We start from the raw sequence: 22,853 nt of genomic DNA on the forward strand, positions 1-22,853 counted from the left end.
CAATTGAACGTATTGGACAACAGCAATGCTGAAGAAGATTCAGGTTTCTTTTGGATAAACATTCCCCAGTTGAATATCCAACTATTCCAGTACCTTTTTAAAAAATATTTTACTTTTTGAGAGAAAGAAAGCACGAGATTCAGGAAGGATAGAGGGAGAAGCACACTTCCCAATGAGCAGGAGCCTGATGCAGGGCTCAATCCTAGGACTCTGAGATCATGACCTGAGCCAATTGGTTAAGCCGGTAGATGCTTAACCAATTGAGCCACCCAGGCACCCATTAGTACCTTTCATTGAAAATTTTTTCTTTGTTCCCAGGGTATAGCCTTGGTGCATTTGTTGTAAATTAAGTGATTATATGACTGTGAGTCTTTTTCTGCACTTTCTATTCCATTAATATTTATCAATCCTTATGCCAGTATTACATTGTCTTAATTGATGTACCTTTAGTAAATTTTGAAATCAGGTAGTGTAAATCCTGCAATTTTGTATTTTCTTTTTGTTTTTCAAATTTATTTGAATCTTCTAATCCAGGAACATCAGGTATATATTCATTTATTTGGATTTTCCTTAGTTTCTCTCAGGACTGTTTTATAATTTTTGGTGGAGAGGTCTTGCATTTAATTTATTCTATGTTTTTTTTTCTAATTTTATTATAAATGTAATTTTAAAGTTTTCTTAGCATCAAACCAATAAAGTACAAAAGAACGATTGGCTTTAGAATATTGACCAGCTGTCCTGCAACATTTTAAAATGTTCTTATTAGTTCTAATAGTTACTTATAGGTTCTCTAGAATTTTCCACACAATCTCACATTTTGCTCTTTATTTCATTTTCTGGGCTTATTTCACTGGCCTATTCTACTGGCTAGAGCCTCCATTTCAACATTAAGAGGTGATATTTTTGTCTGTGTCCAAATGTAGAGGGAAAATACTCAGTCTCTCACCACTGAGCATTATATTAACTGTAAAGTTTTCATAAGTATCCTTTATCAGGTACAGGAAATTCCCGATTTCTAGTTTACTTAGAATTTTTAAAATCATGAATGAGTTTCTTTAATTTGTCAAGTGCTTTTTATGCATCTATTTAGAAGATCCTATGATTTCATTATTTTATTCTGCCAATAGGATGAGTAATATTGATTGATTTGTGAATGTGAATCCAACCAACTCTACTTCATTGCAGTGTATCATTCTTTTAGCATTTTGCTGGATTTAATTTGCCAACATTTTGTTAAGTTTTGCATATATGCTTATGAAGATTATCTCTTTGTAATTTTCTTTTAAAAAATAAAATTTATACTTTATTTAAATTAAAATATATTGTAAAATTTTTTCACCAAAAAATAATATTTTTTTTGGTGAAAAAAATACAATAAATATAATTTTCATATAAACTACAAAATTCCTATTTTTCTCCAGGTAATTCTTATTAATTAAGAAAAACTGGTAGATATGGTCATACAAAGAAAACAAATAGGCAGCTAGTATCCTTGGCCTCTGATTCTATCTTGACCACCAATAAAAGTGTTCAATGTATACTCACTAGAAAGCTTATATCTCAGTTAAAATAAATCAATAAATGAACGTGAATAACAACGATATGTGGAAAACAGTGAATTGTTTTCCATTTAATTTCAATTTTCTCTTTGCACTCGTTTAATAGAGACAATCTATATTGAAATCCCTGGTGAAATCATAGTTTATTCTAGTTGTTGATAATTTCCCTAATTGCCCATTAGAAATTTTAAAATTATATTTAGACCAAAAAAAAAAAAAACAAAAAACAAAAAACAGAAAAACAAAAACAGTTCACTCTAGGTTATGTCTTTAATTTCAATTTATTTCAGGAAACAAAATGGATTTGAGATTAAGTCTAAGTAAAGCATCCTATAACATATACAACTCATTAATACTTACCACCCATGTAATGGTCAGTTCTCTGTTGCTTCCACCTCCACCTCCTACATCTGAGGGAGCCACATTAGGTGCTAGAACAAACAAATAAACAAAACAATATAAAATAAGGTTATGTAATTTTTCCTGGCACTAGAATAACCATTAATTTTTTCTTTCACTAGGAAGGATAAACTGCACACATAATCCACTCAATTATAATAACAATGTAGCTGTAGTATGTATATAATCTGTTTTACTGACAAGATAAAAATTGATTTAGTGCCATAGGAAAGTTTGGGTTTCATTCAGCAAGGGGTAGCAAAGCAAATGCGCCCTCACTCCACACACATATTTTTTTCCTGTGTCCTCTCATTTAATATGATTTTGAAAGATCAGATCCACTTTATTGGGAAAATATTTCACAGCTCTTTTGAACTTCTAATAATTTACTGTTGTGGTGTTAGTTTTATGCTTTAATCTACAAATAACTGGTAAATAGTGCCTGTGCATTAACATTGGATAATGTTTTCTCAAAATATCTGGATATATTAGAAATCTAATATTGTTTCTGGTACTCTCACTTCCAGTTTCTAACTCTCTTCTAGAATATTGCCCCATCAGTGACTCCAACTCTCATATACTCCTATCTTATATCATCCCTTGGTTTTCAGTCATTCTACTGATTCTACTCTGGTGTCTCTCTTTCTTTAAAAATTATCTCTAATATTGCCTTCCTCTTACCCTCCATGCCATCAAACACTTTCCTGTCACTGAACTGCAGAGAACTGACATACTAATACTTTACTCTATAACCACTTTTTAACAAGGCACAATCTGTTTTCCATGTCTTTATATTACTGAAATCTCCTCAAAAATCTCAACATTGCTTCTAACTCCCAACTCCAATGGCCTTTGTCTTTCCCCAAGTTAGAACGTCTCCCTCCCTGAATGCCCTTCACAATAGTCACTCTGTCTCATCAGATTTGCATATTGTATCTTACTGTATGTTGTGTCTTATTGGATTTGATCTAACTGGTGTTGTACAGATAGATAAAGCTAGTTTGCTCTTCACTGGAGGTACTTAGAGATCAGCTACTCAGCCAAATGGATGGCCTGTGTTTTTACACACAACTTTTAAGGTTCAGTCTGAGATATCATTCCCAGATCTGTTAATATTTTAAAGAACATATGAAAGATGAATTATTCCTTGATTCCCCAAATCCTTCCTTTTTTATTTTTTATTTTCCCAAATCCTTCCTTAGAGGAAATAGTCATACCTCCCTTGGCGTGCTCAAAGCAATGCATCCATTTACTAAGATGCAGATCCCAACAAATATTGTGAATAAAAACAAATACTTCACAACTTCTCCTGTGTTAACCATGTAAATTCTTTGCTGAATTATGTACATTAATTGCACAGAAACAAACATGTATGGTTTTCTTTATGCCTTTAAACCATATCATGATTTCTGTTTCTGGTTAAGAATTAATATGAATTTGAGAGATTTTATTGCATTATTCAACTGACACCATGTAAGTGTTAGACATAAAAATTGAGTGCACAGAGGTGTTAAAAGATAATTGTAGCACTTGAGATAAAATACATACTGAAGGCTGGATATTAAAATAACTCTTGGAAATCCTTTAAACTCATATTCTGAAGTTAAAATTCTACATGCTTCAAGAAACAAAAAACAGAGTATGTTGTTTTATAATCAATGAGTAAATCAAATTTTGTGTGTTTAAGGACAAGTATCGTGGTCACAGGCAAATAATTTAAAAATAAACACTGTAATTTATTGAATCAAATATTGCTTTCATCAGGTCAAGTATTATTTGACAAAGCATCTCACTGTAATCTTTTTCATTATAATCATTATTAACCTCTTTATTTAGAACAGAGATAAAAATGGAATATGTTTATGTTAGATGGAATTTTTTTCTATTTCATAATGTTGATTTTAAGCTCTTTTAACATGCTTCAATAAGTAAGTCAAGATTGACTTGTTCTTCAAATATTGTTCACTGAGCTTATGATGTTAAAATAAAAGGTAACTGTACCTCCTAATGGAGTGTTTTATATCTTGGGTTAATTATTGACTTAATGTCCTCCATTTAACTTTGAATGTTCAGTTATAGCTTCAGCAGCTAAGGGGCATTTTTTTCACAGGTAGAATTGAAATACAACCTACAAATCTGACAAGAATCTGAGCACCTTGGTACTCTATATTTGCATTCAGCCTTGCAAGAACAGGAAAAAGTGGGCAAATCGTGATTCCTTTCAGGAAAGTAAATTATTCTAAGCACAAGGCAGCTTATTCAACTTTCAGGTCCAAAATGACTTACCAGTGAACAAACTAAACTTTCTTCTAACTATGCCATTAAAAAGATTTTAATAAAATATTTAGGAAAAACACAAAATTATTGAATTAATCATGAATAAACAATATTTATAATTTTACTGTGAAAGGTTAAAAATAGTAAGTTTTTAAATTTGCCCTTCTGCCATGAGTTCAGTCTGACAGTGATTCATTAATGATATTTAGAAGAGTGCTTCTGTATTTAAATCACAGAACTAAAAATTATTTAAAAAGAAAATCAAGCCAATGTCATAATTATTCTTCAGTTTATAAAAAGAAACTACTGTTGCCAATTTTACTTTCAGATTTGAAAGCTTAGATAATTTGCATATCAGTACCTATTTGAGCTTTGCTGTTTTAGTTAACAGCATAAAAACTGGTTTATGACAAACCCTAAACTGTCAAAATCATGGAGTATATGAAGAGAGGCCCCTGATCCAAAATAAATTGTTGACTACTCAATTCTTGTTAATCATTGCTTAACTTGTGTAGCCATTTTTACAGAAATAAAGTTACCATAAATGTAACTTTCCACTTTAATTTGCACCAAAATTTTATTGTGATGTAAATCAAAATTTATAGGAAGAGATTGAAATGGTTATAAATGTAATCCTCTAGAATCTAGAACACCAAAGGAATTAAAATACAGATTAAAGTCTTACATCTGCTTTTATTCTGCTTTTAGATATATATTCTTTCTGATTAGCTGTTAACAAAATCAAAGGAACTGCATAATATTTGGATATTCAAATGAGAATAGGTATTTGTAACTTAAATGATCTCCTGTTCTGCTGGTGGAGCAGATTGCTAATATTCCTAACGCATCTGCCATGTTAAACTAATGTTCTTTCCATAGTAGGTAAAAACAATATAGAGCCCAAGATAGTTCACAATAATATTAATATCTTAGGGTCTTATCAAGCTGAAATTGTAGGTCCATTTATTAATCTAGGCTTTGATCTTAAACAGGAAATTTAAATGGATGGTACAGAGTAAATTTGTTAACTGCTCAACAGAAAGATAATCTAAAAATAAGTCATCCAAGGAAATGCTAGAGGGGCAGAAAAGAATGCTACAAAGTGAAATAATAATAATGCACAGTAAAATTATTATGAAGAACTCAAATCAATTATGCACTATTTGTTTAAATTAAGTAAAAGAATTAAAACTTCCTAGTTTCTCTCTCTTGGTGTATTAAAAACTGAAGTATCTAATGTACATGTGAACTTTGTTTTTCACATGAAACAAATTATATTTGGTAATGGGTTCTTCTAAATCATAATGCACAAATACCACTGTGGCTTTAATCGCTGCTTCTCTTTTCATCCTCTATTAACTTCCAACTGTGATTGTCAGAACCACAATCTCACCCTTCCTGTTCCTCCCTTTTTCTCCTACAAATAATTTTGTAGCACTAAAGATAACAAGGTAAACAGAATCTGATTCCAGTCTTGAAGATGCAGTTTCTATAATGTAGCAACAACTAAATATGGACAACGAGGTTTTAATTCAATGTTCAAATATCCCCAATTTGTGACAGTTTGCTGAATGAATGAAGAAGCCTAGTTTAATGAAAGACTGATCTAGAAATGACTTTTACACACCACACCTAACTAGATACTCAGATCAGCACTTTGAAATAAGTATACAGAGAAGTGGCATTACCCTCTTTTCACAGGAAAAGCAAATGAATCCCAAAAGAAGTTACTTAGCTAACCAGGTCACACTGCCTACATGTAGAGAAGATACAGCTTTAAAACAGGCATCCTCTGGCTTAAAAAATCTATGCTTTTTTGCTACTTCAAAATAGCTAAAAAATTAAACATAAAATTAAGTAAAAGAATAGCTTCATTAGACATGAAACTAAAGCTCTCTACAAGGGATGAAAGTGATGATTCTTGTATTATTTTTTTTCTCTTTTCCCTCTTAGGTTGATCTGGCATAAATAAATGCCAAATATGTCAAAACAAACCCAAATGCACCATTTTGGGATATCAACTCACCAACTGCACCTGCAGATCCATTAGCTATGAGGGTATGTCTTATAATGACGCATTACTTTGAAGGATGCTTTTGTTATCTCTTTCTTACAGTCAAAATTAAATGGGCTACAATGAATTACAAACACATCTTCTAATTCTTCATTTGGGACCATCCATTTTATAATGCACTTGTCTGAATCCAAAGAATATATGCAACTGTGCCATGTGATCTTAACATTAAGTAATTGGACAGATAAGGGCATGTGCTGCATTAGATAATGTTGTGTCTTTCAATCAGCATAATGAGGTACAGGGGCAACCTTTCCATCAATTGGGAACCAGCCTTTATCCCACCTAACATGCTGGCATCTTTTACAGAGTTGTTATAATGGTACATGACAAGACAAACATCCCCTTGTTTTAAAAAAGTATTTTTATTTTTTTGTAAGTGTGAACAATGTAAATGTCCAATTTCATGCATATTAAGCTTTTAAAAAGCAGGATGAAAACAAAAAACAGCATTTAAAGAGAAATTCTGTTGAATTTTACTATATTGAGTATACAAAATTCTTCCTCTAAGATGATTAGACATTGCGTAAAATTATGATTCTATGCTTTTAAAAAATAGAAATGTATTGCCAAATGAGATAATCAATTATAGAGCAGACAATATTTTCTTATAAGCATATTAAAGTTTAAAATGAGAATTAATGGCATAATAAATAAATTTTATTCAGCAAATATGCATAAGATAGTACTGCTTTCCTTACAAGTTTTTTAATCATAAAAAATAATCTCATGGAATAAGTAATTTCCATCTAGAGATGAGAAAACCAAGGCTGAGAGAGGTTAAATAATCTGCCTCTAATCAAAGGTTCTAAAGGATGGCACCAAAAATCTACCGAAGAATCAGTGTCCTGGAACTTCAATACCATACAATGTCCTTTCAGAAAGTGGTTTAAGAGCAGAGCTTTTAGAATTAGAAAGTCCTGGATTTGAATCCAACTCTTCACATTAGCTAGGTTGTAATCTTAACTTCCTTCTCTGTAAAACTGGGAATAATAATAATAATACCAATTTTATGAAGTTATTGTGAGAATTAAGTGGAGCAAGGTAAATAGAAAGCTTAGCACCATGTCTGGTAATATGTAGCAAGTGCTGAAATGCTGGTAGCCATAAAAGTTATTTAATACAAGACCCTGTAGTTTTTCTTATGAAAGATTAATGAAAGTGTTAGAGGTTATAGCATTTATTTTTTTCACAATAGAAAGGAATGAATCATCTCATTGTATCACTATAGGGCTGTACCTGGCATTGGAACCAAGACTGTTACCACTTTGTATGTCTGTTTGTTTTGGGTCTGAAGGCTTTCAAAGATTTGCAAGTTATTTTCTAAGCACACTAGAGAATTAATTCATTTACAAAATACCATCGGAGCAAATACAACGTAAAATGCAATACTTAAAAAAGGTGTTGCCAAAAATGTGTTGGTTGAAAGAAACAATCTTGCCAACATTTTATGTTTGATACCTAAAACAAGTTTTTCCCAGCATTTCTAAGGGTAAGAAGATACTCAGGTTGAAAAGTCTTCAGAGTTTCATACAAACTGTTGGTAGTATGTCAAAAGGATCCTGATAATCTAAACACGATATTAAATATAAATTATATTCACAGATTCAGATTTAAAAATTATACTGAATCTTTCTCCTAGACACTTTTGTTATTATTCCTAAAAACATTTATTTATTTCTACTTTGAGATTAAAAAAAATCTTGAAATAATTCTTTCCAGATAATCAAGGTATGTATACCAAATGAGTCACTTTCTGAGATTAAATAATTAAGATATTGTTCGTATCAGAATTCCTGAGGAGGAAAGAGAAAGGTCTACATCTATCACCAATGCCAGACAAAGTCTCCTCTCCCCTCTATGAAGAATTTTGATTGTCAGAAAAATTTGTTCAAATTAAGTCTTAGTTCATATCGTGTTAGTTGAGAGATCATGGAAAGCTAATCAAGCTCAATGAAATTTTAAAAAGGCCTACATTTGAGATAAGAATGTTATACTATTTTAACCGAAATAAGCTTACTTAGGCATAATTTAATCACTTAATTTTATTTTTGCAATTTTATTTTGAAAATGAATACCTGTTAAATCAATCAAGTGTAAGATCTCTCAGCATGAAATTATGTGGTTAAAACCACCAATCAGATCATGCCTGTGTTTCTTTTTATTTTTGTCTTCCAAGAAAGGGCAGTTGTGTTCAGACCATCATACAGAAGCTTCTATTAAAAACATAAGTGGCTCTAGGGACTAATAATAAAAACCAAACACAAGAATCCTGACTATATGGTATCTTTGTTCAGCCTTACCATCAGACTTCAGCTTCAACTTATACTACCTTCCTATCCTAATGAGATTCCTGTGAGGTAGAGAAAAAGAACAGTTGTGTTCATTTCATAGGTGGGTATATCAAAACCAAAAAAAATAATATTTAGTCATATCTAGTTTCATAGTTAAGGATGAAATCTAAACTTCTACTAGAACACTAATAAAGTTTTAAGTAAATAAGCATTTTTAGAGTCCTGCTTGAGACACTAGCACCTGTAAGAGAGAAAGCTCAATATATGAGAAATGTCAAACAGATCTGGAATTGAATAGAGTCTTGGAGGTAGTTATATTCACTCAATGCTATTTACTGTCTCTGAGTCTACTGCCTATTAATGAGCATTGCATCATAATACCTACCTTAAAATATTATTATAGGAATTAACTGAAATACGTGTGAAAATAGTGTGGATCAGTACTTCAGTGTTTATTTTCTTTATTACAGAATCATCATTTGTATCTGGTAAATAATGGAGTAATAAACTACAGGGAATTTTAAGAGAGTTTATTGATGGCAGTCCTGTAAATAACTTGACTTTAAAAACTAAGACATTAGCGTTCATCATTCTTTTTAGATGTTAGGCTAAGAAATTGAGGAAGCCAGAAATATGGATTAGTGATATTAAGATATCATAGCAGAATTTTAATAGTAGTCTGTCCTCCTTTTAAAATCTTTTCTCCCAAATAAAGCACTGAACTTTGGCAAGACATAATAAAAATAAACTCAGAGAGTCTACAAAACATTTTCTTTTTTGTAGACAAGGAATAATAAAAAAAAGCTATTATTAGAATCAGAACAATATTTTTGCCTGGCAATGCAGGAGAAAAGGAAAATAGAGCTGAGTACTTCTCCTACAAAGGCTATTTAAATGGAATTGGTATTTAGCGTAAAAATGTGAATCTAAATTGGAAGAACAGCCAAGGCTGAGCTGTGATAAAAGAGCATATTCAGAGTGACACCTCATATTAAAAGAACACATTACAGCTATTTCTCAGAGATGATGTAACTCTCCACGTGGTATAGCTCTGGAAGTTCTCATCCCATTCTTTCCACTCCCTACTCTCTCTACCCTCCTTGACCATACCACAAGGCCACTCAATTGTAAATGTCTTTGAGTGACATGAAAAATTGTGAGCTTTCTAAATCACAGGATCTGCTTAATTAAAAGTCCGCCTGGTTAAGATTCAGAATTTACATGAAAGTTTCTATTCTAAATACAACTTCATTTTAGGGGTCTCTAGTGGAATACGCAGCGATTCTATTTACCTTTTTCCTTGTATTAATTATGTAAAAATATTCTTAAACTTCATATTTCCTTTTCTTTTATTTTTGACTGTCTCGACAGAGAATACACGCATCTGTGTGAAATACATACACACATTTTTTTCAGATGAATCACTTACCTCAGAGCGTTATTTATGTCCACATACATTCAACCATATGTTAAAGTGGCCCTGAATTTATCAACCTTTTAAATTTTAAAAAGTTTCTTAAACATACCGGCACCATCTGTTTTAATTTTGTTTGATGGTATACTGGGTTCTCCTATACCCAACGTATTGGTTGCTACCACACGAAATTCATACTCCATCCATGGGATTAAATCCACTGCTCTTGCTGCCTCCATATTTCCTTCAATAATTGGGGGATCTAAACAAAATGAACAGTAAGCAGAGACTATTAGTTGAACATCACTTTTATATTATAATATCCCCCCCATTTTTATTTTACTATTTTTAGAAAATGGCACATCTTCCATTGAATTGAAATAAAAATACAAACTAGAAATGACAAAATATTAAGTTCAAGGGAATAAGCAGAGAGATCATGAATAAGTAATAAACTAGAAAAACTTTGAATCATCTGTTTCATAAGTCTAAGGTCAGAGGACTAAATTCTGCACTTCTATCAAGCTCCCAGGTCATGATTTTGCTGCTAATCCCTGGGCTCTACCTTGAAGAGCAAGAAGCTGTATTCTAAAGGTAGAATCTAGAAATATTTCTTGAGGTAAGAGTACAATGGGGCAGCTAAAAATTTTATGGACTGCCACTGATATTGTGTATGGATAGTGAATGATTTGTTACCATGGTATGTATATGTTTATGCCATTTTTAGTTGGTTTTGTGCATTTTTACCCAAATCTTTTGAGGTGATGATAATAAATGTTATGATAGCTTATTAAGATTTATTAAGTACTTCTCAGAACTCATGCTGCTAGGTAATGAAAAGATTATAAATTATGGGGAGGATATCATCCAAGATTGCTCATTGCACTGACATATGATAAAACATAACGAAGGTAGAACTATCCAGTATCTTAAGCCGTCTTAAAATATTTCCACATGTGTTTTCGGTAATTAACCTACACATACATATGCATGTAAATACTTGTACATCACCTATCTGGAAAATTGGTTCCTTCAGGGTTGTCTATGACTCATTATCTTATTATTTAGGGAATTTTTATCTTTCAATGTAGATCATGAATATATAGCTCTTCAAGATGCTATATCCATCTCCACAGTAAATGCTAAGCATCCCAGTGTCCAGATTCTGCCTTTTGACAAAAGGCTCAGACTAGGCCATGCCTCACTCTACCATAATTTTAACTCTCCTGGATACTAATTTTGGTATCTCTTCTCTTATTTGGTTATGAACTTGTTCTCTACATTTGACATATATTTTTGACTTTCTGATTAAAAGTTAGGCTTTGCCTTCTCATGTTTTCATTCTGCGTCTATATTTCCTATTTCTTCCACCGTTCCCTCACACCAAATCAGAATTTGCCTTACTTCATATACCGAGGGACTTCTTTTAGATAGTTGGAGGAAGGAAGGTAACGTTTTAGTTGGTAAAGGGCTCTTCATAAGGAAAAGGGAAAAACAGAGCTGGATGTTATGACACTGGGTAGGGTGGCCCCTCTTCCCTTCTAGAGACCTTAAAATAGTTTTGAGCTTCCTGTGAGAGGAGAAGCTTTTATAGTAGTGGGTTGAATCATGCCTACCAAAAAGTTTTGCCTATGCCCAAGTTACCAGAACCTGTGAATGTAGCTTATTGGAAAAATGGTCTTTGTATAACCTTTCAAGTTTAAGACTAGAATTATATTAAGGATCTTGGGGTAAGATCATCCTAGATTATCTACGTGGGCCCTAAATCCAGTGACAAGTGTCCTTATAAGAGAATCACAGAGAAGAGACATGTGTAGGAAGGAAGGCTGCAATGTGACCACAGAGGCAGACGTTGAAGTGTTGTGGCCTCAATCCAAGGAATATCTGGAGCTACCATGAGTTGGGAAAGGTAAGGAATGAACTGTTTCCTAGAGTCTTTGGAGTGGGTGCATGCTGCTAACATCTGGATTCTGGATTCTGGCCTCCAGAATCATGAGAGACTAAATTTCTGTTGTTTTAAGCAACCAGTTTGTTACAACAGCCCTAGGAAACTAATACAGGGTTTTAAAGTCAGAAGGTGATGAAACTATTTGTGAGTTTGTGATTTTATGAGTTTGGGGGCCTAAGTAAAAACAGAAGGCTCAATGAGACAGTCCAACTTCTCCCCTCTTTCCTGTGCTGCAAAATCCTAGTGCCATTTAAATGCCTGAAAAATGTAAATGTTGGAAGCCCTCCAAAGGGTCTCTCCTGACAAGGGTATGGTATTCTCATGATGATCAAGTCTGCCTTGAAGATTTTTCAAGTAGCTAGGCAGTCAACAGGTATGGGCAAGTGTAGATTGGGTCAGAACAAGAACTGGATGGATGTGCAGTGGAAGCAGCAGCTAATATACTGATTTTGAGCACGTATGAGGATCCAGTATGAAAATACCCCCAAATAAATGGAAGTTCAGGTGTATGTTCAAAGAGTAGAATATCATAACTGACAACAGGAGTTATTTGGAGGAATGGTGAAAGGTAAAGAAAGAAAAGTCAATGGGGCTCCTCTTGTGGTGGGCTTTGCATTACAAATGAGGTTATCAGTCCTTTGATTTCAATGACTGAGAAGAATAAAGAAAGAATAAGTGAAAAACCTTGAAGTCACTACCATAAGATAAACACCAGCAAGAAAACATTGGCTCAGGTATGCAAACAACTCTCTCAGAGGGGAACAAGAAGTAGATGGTAGTAGGATGGACTTCTCCAATGTGCCTTCTAAATGGATAAAAAATAATTTGATAACTGTAAGTTAAGGGTAATATTCCCTACCACGATTGCTAAAGGCATGGAAAGTGCTCTTTTTAGAACAACAACGAAATCATAATATTTCCTGTTTATATACATTAATGTCAGAACTTATGAGAATATAAATATCCAAAACAAACATGTTTGGTGTATATATCTATATCTATATCTATCTATCTATATATCTATCTATATATATCTGGTTATATATATATTTGGTTATGTTGTGTATATATATATATATTTGGTTATGTTATATATATATTTGGCATATATATATATCTGGATATATATATATATATTTGGTTATGTTGTGTTTTGGTTATAATATATATAAAATAAAATATAATTATATAATATTATATATATGTATATATATATAATATCCCCTAAATAAAACCATCTATGTAAGAAGTAGGAATAACTTAGCAAAAAAAGTGACTAACATTTTCATTTTAGAAAAGTGTATCTAGAATTAAAAGTGGATCTTCTAGGGATACCTGGGTGGCTTAGGTTGAACATTTGCCTCAGGTCGTGATCCTAGGATGGAGTCCTGCATCAGGCTTCCTGTGGGGTGCCTCCTCCCTGCTTATGTCTCTGCCTGTCTCTCTGTGTCTCTCATGAATAAATAAAATCGTTTTTTTTTAAAGTGGCTCTTCTATCTGGCCTGTTTTCCTTCCTCTAGAATGGGGCAGGACATCTGAATACTACATAATGAAAAAAGGATTTAAAAGGATTTCTTTCTCTTTAACTTTTTCCCAGCTCCAAACTTGATGTAGGTAGCCCACACTAAAAATATTTCTTTTGCCTCTCCGTTGTTTGTTCATTTGTGGACATACACGTGTTTCTTCTACTTTTTACACATATTTTGGAATTTCTGTGGACCAAATATACCCAGCAGAATGTTTTGAAAATAGTACTACTTAATAAATATTTGTAACAAATATAAATAAAATATAAATACAAAAGTGATGCTTATTTAGAATAGACCATGTCTCAATGCAAGAAGCATAGCCTTATGTACAACAATCACTTTGTAGGCTCCTTCATCTCTGAATCATGTAGGCTATTGGTGAAAGACAAAGAGAGCACTCTTTCACCTTGCCCCACCACAAAATATCCAACACTTTATGGCTCTTATGCCTATATTCAGCCCATAAATTATCTTGACAGAAAGTACACTTCATCTCAATCCACTTAATCTCTTTCCCACTCTCTTTAACCATGAGTTGATCCTTTCTCCTCCACTGCTACTTTATTTTACTTCTACTATGCATTTTTTTTTTGTTTTATTCTGGCCTTAAATATCTTTATAAGTGGATTTTTACCCCATGCCATCTCCTCCCTATTCCTTCAGGTCTGGTAGGAACTGGTACCCATATAGTGGATATATTTTATTTTTCTAAAACCACCCATATAGAGAGTTTGGGAGCAGAGTTCAGCTTTCCTTTGGAAGCAGATTCATGCACCAAGTCAAATTAGAACAGTCAGGAACAGAGGGACTTTGTGTCCCCTCTCTTCAGCCAAGTTCTTTGCAACTCGTTTATTATTCCTAGAGTCAGAAAGAGAAGAGAATACTTTGCACAATAGAGGCAAGTGCTGGGAATCAGGACTGGGTCTCAAGTTCCTGAGTAGGTCAGTTCAGAATCAGGCCATTTTTTTCTATAGGTAATTTCAGTATTGAAAATCAGATCTTAGCAAATAATGCCTGTCAGAGGCTTCTCTCTGTAAAAAAACATACTATTAAATTGATGGTTATTTAAATCTTAGTTTTATTTCTGAGTGTAAATCTCAATCAAAGGGATAGAGAGCAGGAGACATAGTACTTATGTTAAGCACTCAGGTCAAAAGACCCTCTTGAGAAGGTCTGATTTTAACAACCAGCCATAAACAGTAATCCATAGATTTATTTGCAAATATGTGGCATCTGTAAGGCTCAGAATAAAATCATTCTAACTACTCTTTGGAGGAAAAGAGAAGCAAGCCTCATGGGTATCCTAAGGCCAATAATTCACAGTACTTTAGTTGCCTGGCAACCGTGCTAATAGCACTCTGCCTTCAGACCACAGGACTAGCTGTTTGAAAAGCTTCAGAAATAGCCAGAATGACCTCAGGACTAAAAAACTAAATTGTTTCAAGAATAATCGTAGGCAATATAATCCCACCTGTTCTAGATTCTTTGAAATTGCCTAAAGAATCCTGGTATTTCCTTAGAATTTAAATACAATCAGAACTTTAGCTTCTTCCTTCTGAATCCAAAACCCAAGTATGAAACTATCCAGAATCAATTTCGAGGTTTTAACTGATAAAGCAGATCTGTGTGAGAATGGAAAAGGGCATTTAAAGGCTTTTCACTGGCTCTCTGTTACCTTAGAGTCTCTAGCCCCAACCCATAGGTCTTCTGGCAGAACTTTGCAAGATGCCATAGATTTGGCAAAGTTCTCTGCAGCAAAAGAGAAGCAAACTATGCTCTGGCATCCCAGAAGATATGATTCATGGATTCTTCTCTAAGGAAAATTTGAATGTAGCCTCATAAAAACCCAGAAATTCATATTGGAAATAAGAACAACAAAAACTGAAGCTACAGAAAGGCAAAGAAGAAAATGCTAAATTCTAAAAAGTAAGTATTCTACAATGAGCCTAGTGATTTTTTTTCTCCATTTTTTTTAACCTATCAATGCAGCAAAGATTAAAAAAAGCACTAAATACTAAGCAAAGACATGGTAGAAGAGATACATACTGGTGGCAGGAATAAAAATTGTTTCTATCTCTCTACAGGGTAATTTTTAGGGTAGCTAATGAGTCTAAGCATGTTTACACTAAATACTTTAATTTACGAGTGTCTATTCTAAGGAAGTAATCCAAAGTCCAGAGAAATATTTATGTATGAAGATGTTAATTTGCAATTCTAGATTTCCACATAAATTTTAAATATAAAGACATTCTTCTTCTTTGTTTTAGAAACCACACCCTAGGTTGGCTCTTGCAATTGATCCTCACAGCATGGTTTCTTAGGCCTCTTTTTGTTCAATCGCCTCCCATACACACACCCCATTACCAATAATATTTTATAATTTTTCTTCTCTAAGTAGCAGTGTAGAATCAAACCCAACATTCTAAATGTTATCTGTGTATCTAGTAGAACCTTGAGAATGGCGTCAAATTCCTTCTGTCTAGCCCCTAAAAAGTCCAAGAGAAGTAAGATTTATAGTAGATTGTTTTACAGATATACAGTCTATTCTCTAATCTCATTATTCTAAATGAAATCTTTGGACTGCTGAAACTTTATATCTTTGAAAAATATTTACTGAACATCTTAAATAATTACCTTCATAAAACTGACTTTAGTACTGCACCTTCCATTTTTAGTGGGCATCGCTAGAAATGAAGACTACATGATCGCATGTATTACAAAAAGTATTTTTTATTTCCACTTAGGATACTGTCACAAAGAACTTTACTTACATAACTAACAAAAATAACAGGTAAGACAATCTACAAAATAATAATTTTTCAGAGCCTTTCAGAGGTTTGAGTTTGTGAAGAAGTCTAATGAACTGAAGTCATCATAAGTAGAGCAATGAAGAGAGGAGGACAGAATCATTAATGTTCACAAGAAGAAAGCAGTCTAACTTTTCACAGATATTTTAAAGACAAAGTGTAGGTTGGCATGGCTGTATTGAATCCCCAGGAGCCCCCAGATCATGGAGTATCTGTATCCATCAGCCAATTCTTTTTTGTAGGACTTCACCAAGTATACTCAAAAAAGTTGGGAGCAGAACAAGAGAGCCATGAGAGACCTCCCTCTGAGGCACAGACATCTCAGATCTGCTTCAGTCTAAGAGCAATGCAGGAAAATGGGGACTCTGCCACATGCATAGCAGGCCTTATACTGAATAAATGTATGGCCATGAGTGTCTGGGTGAGTGGTTGGAGAGCAAAGACAGATCTGCCTCCCCAGAGAGGTACTAGTGCTGTAGGTCTGCCAAAGTCTGATTGAACACAGGAGAACTGAGAACTTCTTCTACACCCAGGAACTCTGGGCTTTAGACTAGTTATCTGACAACAACTTTCAGGGGCAGAAGAAGGGAAGGGGAAAGAACCCTCACTGAGACCTGGGCTAGAAGAGCAAGCTGACTTCTGATGGTAAGGCTGGAAATCATTCAGATGTGAGAAGGTTTGACCTTACACTCCAATTTACTTGGCCCTCTGCTGCATTGAATCTAACTGCAAAGCTATCACCTTAGCTACAGATTATATTGACAAAATGACAATTTTGAAAAAATGATATGCATTTTCCTGGGCATAAGTAATATTTACATTATGGTCTATTATTCTTTTTTACATAATATTTGGGCTTAAAAAATTATCAAGGCATGAGAAAACAAAGAAATGTGATGCATTTTTAACAAAGGAAAAAAAATCAACAGGGCCAGACTTAAAGATGGCCCAGTGTTAAATGATCAGACAGGGATGATAGAATGCCTACTATAAATATGTAAATGTATCAAGTGGGGAAGATGCATAACTTATATAAACAAATAAGACATTTCTGTGGAGTACTATGTAGATAATATTAAAAGGAGCCTAATGCTGGGAACAAAAAAAATCTTAGGAATAAAAAGAAATACAAAATCAAAATCAAAATCATTTTGACGAGATTTTCAACAAACTTAATATAGTGGAACAAAAAATCTATGAAAGTGAATACAAGTCATTAGACACTATCCAAACAGAAACACACACACTTCCATTATCCATGGAACACATTGAACAATCTAACATACATAGCAATATAGACCAAGAAAAAAAAAAAGAGAATGAGACAGAAGAAATATTGGAAGATATAATGACTGAGAATTTCCAGGTTAAGGAAGATATCAACTCAAAATCCAACTTGCCAGGAAACCCCCATGAAGATAAATATATTTTCATCAACTTAAAAGCAGAAATGAAATCTTGAAAATAGCTAGAGATAATGGACATATTAAATAAATATAGGAATATAAGGTAAAAATATTAGTTGACTTCTTATTGGTAACAATGAAGGCAAAAAGATGAAGAAAGGATATTTTTTAAATGCTCAAAAAACACTTAGAACTTACATTCAAAAAATTATAGCAAATTTGAAATGAAATAACTTTTCTAATGTACAAGGGCTAAAGGTCTGACTCAGGAACCTTACACTCAGAAATATTTTAAAAGTTCTTAGGAAAATTATACTACGTGTAAATCCAGTTGTACATAAAGAAATGGAGAACCCATTCCAAAATGGAACTAAGTCCTTACTTGCACTTAATCTCTCTTGTCTCTCCAGTAAGTGCTTCTACCTTCTACTCAGATGCTAGAGCCAAAGTCCCATGAAGCATTCTCAATTCTGCCCTTTCACTATATCTCCATACCTGATCTTTTAGAAAGTTCTGTTTTGCCTTCAAAAATATATCTCAAACTCACCCACTCACTCCTCATTCCCACTGCTATATATTAGTCCAAGCATGACATATCCCACCTGGACATCTCTCATCCTCCACATCCTCCCAGCTATTCTCCATGTTTCTAGTTTTGGCCCTCCAAAAATCCCTTCTCCATATATCAGAAAGTGATTTTTTTCCCCTTCAAATTAGAAATTAGATTATTGCTCTTTTGTTAAAAACTCCTTATAGGACCTACATGCCCCTGCATATCTTGTCATCCACTATTGCTATTTGCATAATGAACTACCAAATTGAGTGGCTGATGTCATTTTATTCTCTAATTATTTTTATAAATAAAATTATGTATGATATATATTTTATGTATAAAATAAAAGTTTTTACTGGGCCTATAGCATATAGAAATGTAATATATTTGATAATATCTTAAGGGTACAGTTAGAAGCAAAGCTGTATTAGAATAAGTATGATAACTCAAATCCACAGAAACAAATGAGGATCGAAAATGGTAAAAAAAAGGTTAATATAACAAACTCTATAAATATGTACTTGCTTCCCTTTCTTGTAGCTTCTTTAGAAGACGGTAACAGAAGAAGTCACAGGTTTGAAGTATATATAGATGTAACATGTATAAAAATAACACACAGCACCAAAAAAAGCTGGTAAGATGCAATGGAGCTATCTAGGAGTAACAGTCCTGTATCTTACTGAAATTAAGTTAGTAAAAATATGAAGTCTATTCTAGTAAGCTTGGATATGTCTGGTAAGCCCCAGAGTAACCATTAAATAAATATGTATGTATTTAAAATTCATTTATTTATATAAATTTTCATATATAGCATATGTACAGTAACCATTAACTATATATATATGTGTGTGTATATATATATATATATATATATATATTCTTTAAAAACTGAAATACTACACTAGAAAATATTCACTTAATCCAATAAAGAATAGTAAAGAAGGAATAAAGGAACAAAATAGGTGATACATTTAGTAACCAAAATTCAATAGATGGACCATAAGTGAGCTGGGTGGGGGGGATGGGTGATATTGGTGATGGGGATTTAGGAAGTCACTTTCAGGATGAGCATGAGCTGATATATGGAAGTGTTGAATCACTATATTGTATACCTGAAACTAATATTACACTGTATGTCAAATAACTAGAATTAAAATAAAAACTTAAAAAGTAAAAAATAGAAAAAAATGGCAGATATAAATTCAACTGTAAATAATAACACTAAATGTTAATGGATTAAAGAATCCAATCAAAAGGCAGTGGTTGTCAGACTGGATAAAAATTTAAGATGCAACCATGTGTTTCAAGAGAAAACCTACTTTAGATTCAAAGATACAAATAGGTTGACAGTTGTAAAAAGACATAACATGTGAACTGGAACCATGAGTAATTTGAGGTGACTATATTAATATTGGAAGCACTCTTTATAAGGTGCAATGCCTACAGCCTGATTCTTCTCCTCTAATGTTTCTCTTTAGCACTAATCACCATATGACTTTCTCTTCTTTTTCTTTTTTTAATTAAATTAAATTTTATTTATATTCAATTAATTAATATATAGTATATTATCAGTTTCAGAGGTAGAGTTCAGTGATTTACTAATTGTTCATTGTCATCTTTCCTACTAAAGTGTAAACGCTTTGAGGGAAGGACTGTTGTGTATATGTGTGTGATTCCTTTCTCTGTTTTGTTTATGGAGGGTCAGGTGTATATCCAGCATCTAGGACTGGTTCTGGCATACCATGGAGGCTCAGTGAATATGTGTTTAATACATGAGCAGTAAGAGCCCTGATCTGGGGGCTAGAGATAGAATAGTGAATAAAACAAAATCTCCATCCTTATGGAATTTACTTTCTAGTGGAATATATATATATTAAAAACTATATATATATATATTTTAATGAAAAGTATAATTTTAATTGGCCTACCCAGTAAGTATACATAATTAATGGAAAATATTACAATTATTATTCCTTTTTCAAAGCAAACAAAATTTTAAATGTGTTAATTTATTGTATTTTGTGTTCTCCGGTACCTATAATCAGTGTCAATTTGGCTAGATATATAATATTATCTATAGTTTCATCATTATCATCCATTTTCATTCTCTTCAGATAAATAAAACTGCCCCTACTTTAGGTTTATCAAACAACTAAATGGTTATTTACATAATTTTTCAAGTGGTCTGATTTTGCCAAGCATATTTCTAGATAACTCTTACATTTACCAGCAATGTAATAGGAATATTTCACCTGTTTCTAACACTCATGTGTATTTTATATACTTATGTGGAGAAACTACTCAATATTGCAATATATGTAAACCCTCATAACAGGCTTCAAGTTTATATTTGGTTCATTTCCCACAACAGGACTAAATTACTAAAGAAAACTAAATCTAAGTTAAAACATCTCAGTAGTCAATACAAATAAATCCCATAACCTTAAGACAAAGCAAAAATGAGGGCAGGTTTGGGATATTCTGGGATTAATTTTTTTTTCATTTTTAAAAAAGTATAAAAACATTTTATTCATTTTTGTCTTTTTTTCTTCCTTCTGTTGTCTTCATTATGTATCTAAAATAAACTCTAGCAACTATAAGTTTGTTTAAAATAATGTCAAAATGACAAACAGAAGCAGATATTTTATCAAAAGGATCATCTATCTTCTTTGATGTTATAAGAGATAAACTGCCGTGTGATGTTACAGGCTAGTCAAGACAAATGTCACAGGTAATAGTTACAGACAAAGGAAGGCACCCACTCAATCATTTATTTTTTTTTCTGATCAACTTTTAGAAAATCTTAATATAAGAAAAAAATTAAAATCTAAAACTTCCTTGAAGATACATTTTGAGGAAGTTCAAAGCAGTTAAGATCATCTTTGAAAAGCAAAGGTTGGGGCAGCCCAGGTGGCTCAGCAGTTTAGCGCTGCCTTCAGCCCAGGGCCTGATCCTGGAGACCCAGGATTGAGTCCCACATCGGGCTCCCTGCATGGAGCCTGCTTCTCCCCTGCCTGTGTCTCTGCCTCTCTCTCTCTCTCTCTGTATCTCTCATTAATGAATAAATAAAATCTTTTTTTAAAAAAAAAGCAAAGGTTATATGGTAATATGAATTGGGTTATTAAAGTAATATTTATAATCAAAGTGGCTTTTAAGAAAAGCAGAACTCTAGTATCTATACAATTGTAAAAAATGGATCATAAATAAAAAGCTATAGATGTCATTTGCCAAAAAAAAGATCTCCCAAGGTTTTTTCCTAACAAATCTTAGATTTACACATAACTTAAATTAGAAAACCAGAAAGCCTCTCTTTGCTTTCCCATTATAGATACAGACACACTGCCTCTTCCCCTGCAACTTTAAAATGTCTACATTCCTTGTGGTTCCCTTTACTACCAAGGCACTGGGATACTTTAAAAAAAAAAAAGAGTTTAAAAATAAAAAAGCACTTCAAGGTAGATGATGAAATCCATAAAGAGTCCAGATATTCATTTTTGATCAAAGAATTCATTTAAAAATATGTACAAAGTAATTGGACAAATGAAACTCACCTGTCTTTGCATCTTTCCAGTCATCTGAAAGAATAGTCTTGGTCTGAATAGTATATTTAGATATAGGACTGTGATTGTCTGAGCCACGGCTCCAAGTAAGTGCCACAGAAGTCGCTCTAATGTCTTCTATTCGCAGACCACCTGGAGGGCCTGGAGGGCCTGGAATGAAAATTTGGGAACTGAATCAGTGAATCCCAGCTAGTGAATTAAGTGCACGGTAGAATCCAAAAGCATCTTCTTTGAAATTTATCTAAAGGACATTTATATGATATAATCAGTGTTACAACATTCCTTTTAAATATAAACTATAAGAGGTGATAATAACAGTATTTATTATGGTCTTCACTAAATGATTTCACGGTGTTTCTTTTTAAGTAAAGAGATAAATGCTCTCATTTAAAATGGCATTATTATTCAAGGTATGTATGACAATCTTTGGCTCATAAAATGGATACACATGAAAGTCTTTGACTTATAAAATGAATTTGACATTACCAGGACCTAACAGGTTGTGGCACAGCACAACTTCATAAATGCTGGATGAATGTATAAATCTGATATGGTAGTACAATTCAGTCTAGATAAGAGAGTAGTTAGTCAGATGTTTCACTGTGCCTCCCCCAAATGGAATAAATACTTTTTTATAACCCTAAGTGATTATAGGTAATTAATTTTACTTGGAGTAGAAAATTTGGGGAATGACTATATGTATCATTTTGGATAATAAATTTCATGTTATTACAGTAATGTGCATAAATAATATTCAAAGAAATATTTCTACTTCTATAAAATGTAGAAAACAATTGTCAACTCAGAGATATACCAGAAATTCTCTAAAACATCAAATAATATATTGAAGCGTCTTAGGACAGATAAATTATTAATGTAGAACATAAAACAATGTTTAAGATAGCTTTTCATAGATGCTTCCAATCTCAGAACCAATATTATTCAATGAGAGCACTGTATCTGGTAATAGAAATGAAAAGATAAATGAGACATAACTCTCCAGTTTTGAAGAGCTCTTTGTCTTGAAAAGGGT

The 22,853-nt window shown here is 32.9% G+C and overlaps 1 protein-coding gene across 3 annotated transcripts in view; it reads right to left on the minus strand.

Moving 5' to 3' along the window:
- Nucleotides 1–22,853, minus strand: part of CNTN1 (contactin 1) — a 347,755-nt gene that overhangs the window by 56,643 nt on the left and 268,259 nt on the right. For all 3 annotated transcript variants that reach the window (XM_026000122.2, XM_072765564.1, XM_026000123.2), the window contains 3 exons: nt 21,812–21,970; nt 10,130–10,279; nt 1,920–1,990 (listed from right to left, as the gene is read on the minus strand). In XM_026000122.2, the coding sequence (XP_025855907.1) occupies nt 1,920–1,990; nt 10,130–10,279; nt 21,812–21,970 (380 nt within the window). The remainder of the gene's footprint in view (nt 1–1,919; nt 1,991–10,129; nt 10,280–21,811; nt 21,971–22,853) is intronic.

The sequence above is a fragment of the Vulpes vulpes genome, chromosome 8 (genome assembly GCF_048418805.1).
Source record: "Vulpes vulpes isolate BD-2025 chromosome 8, VulVul3, whole genome shotgun sequence".
Lineage (NCBI taxonomy): Eukaryota > Metazoa > Chordata > Mammalia > Carnivora > Canidae > Vulpes > Vulpes vulpes.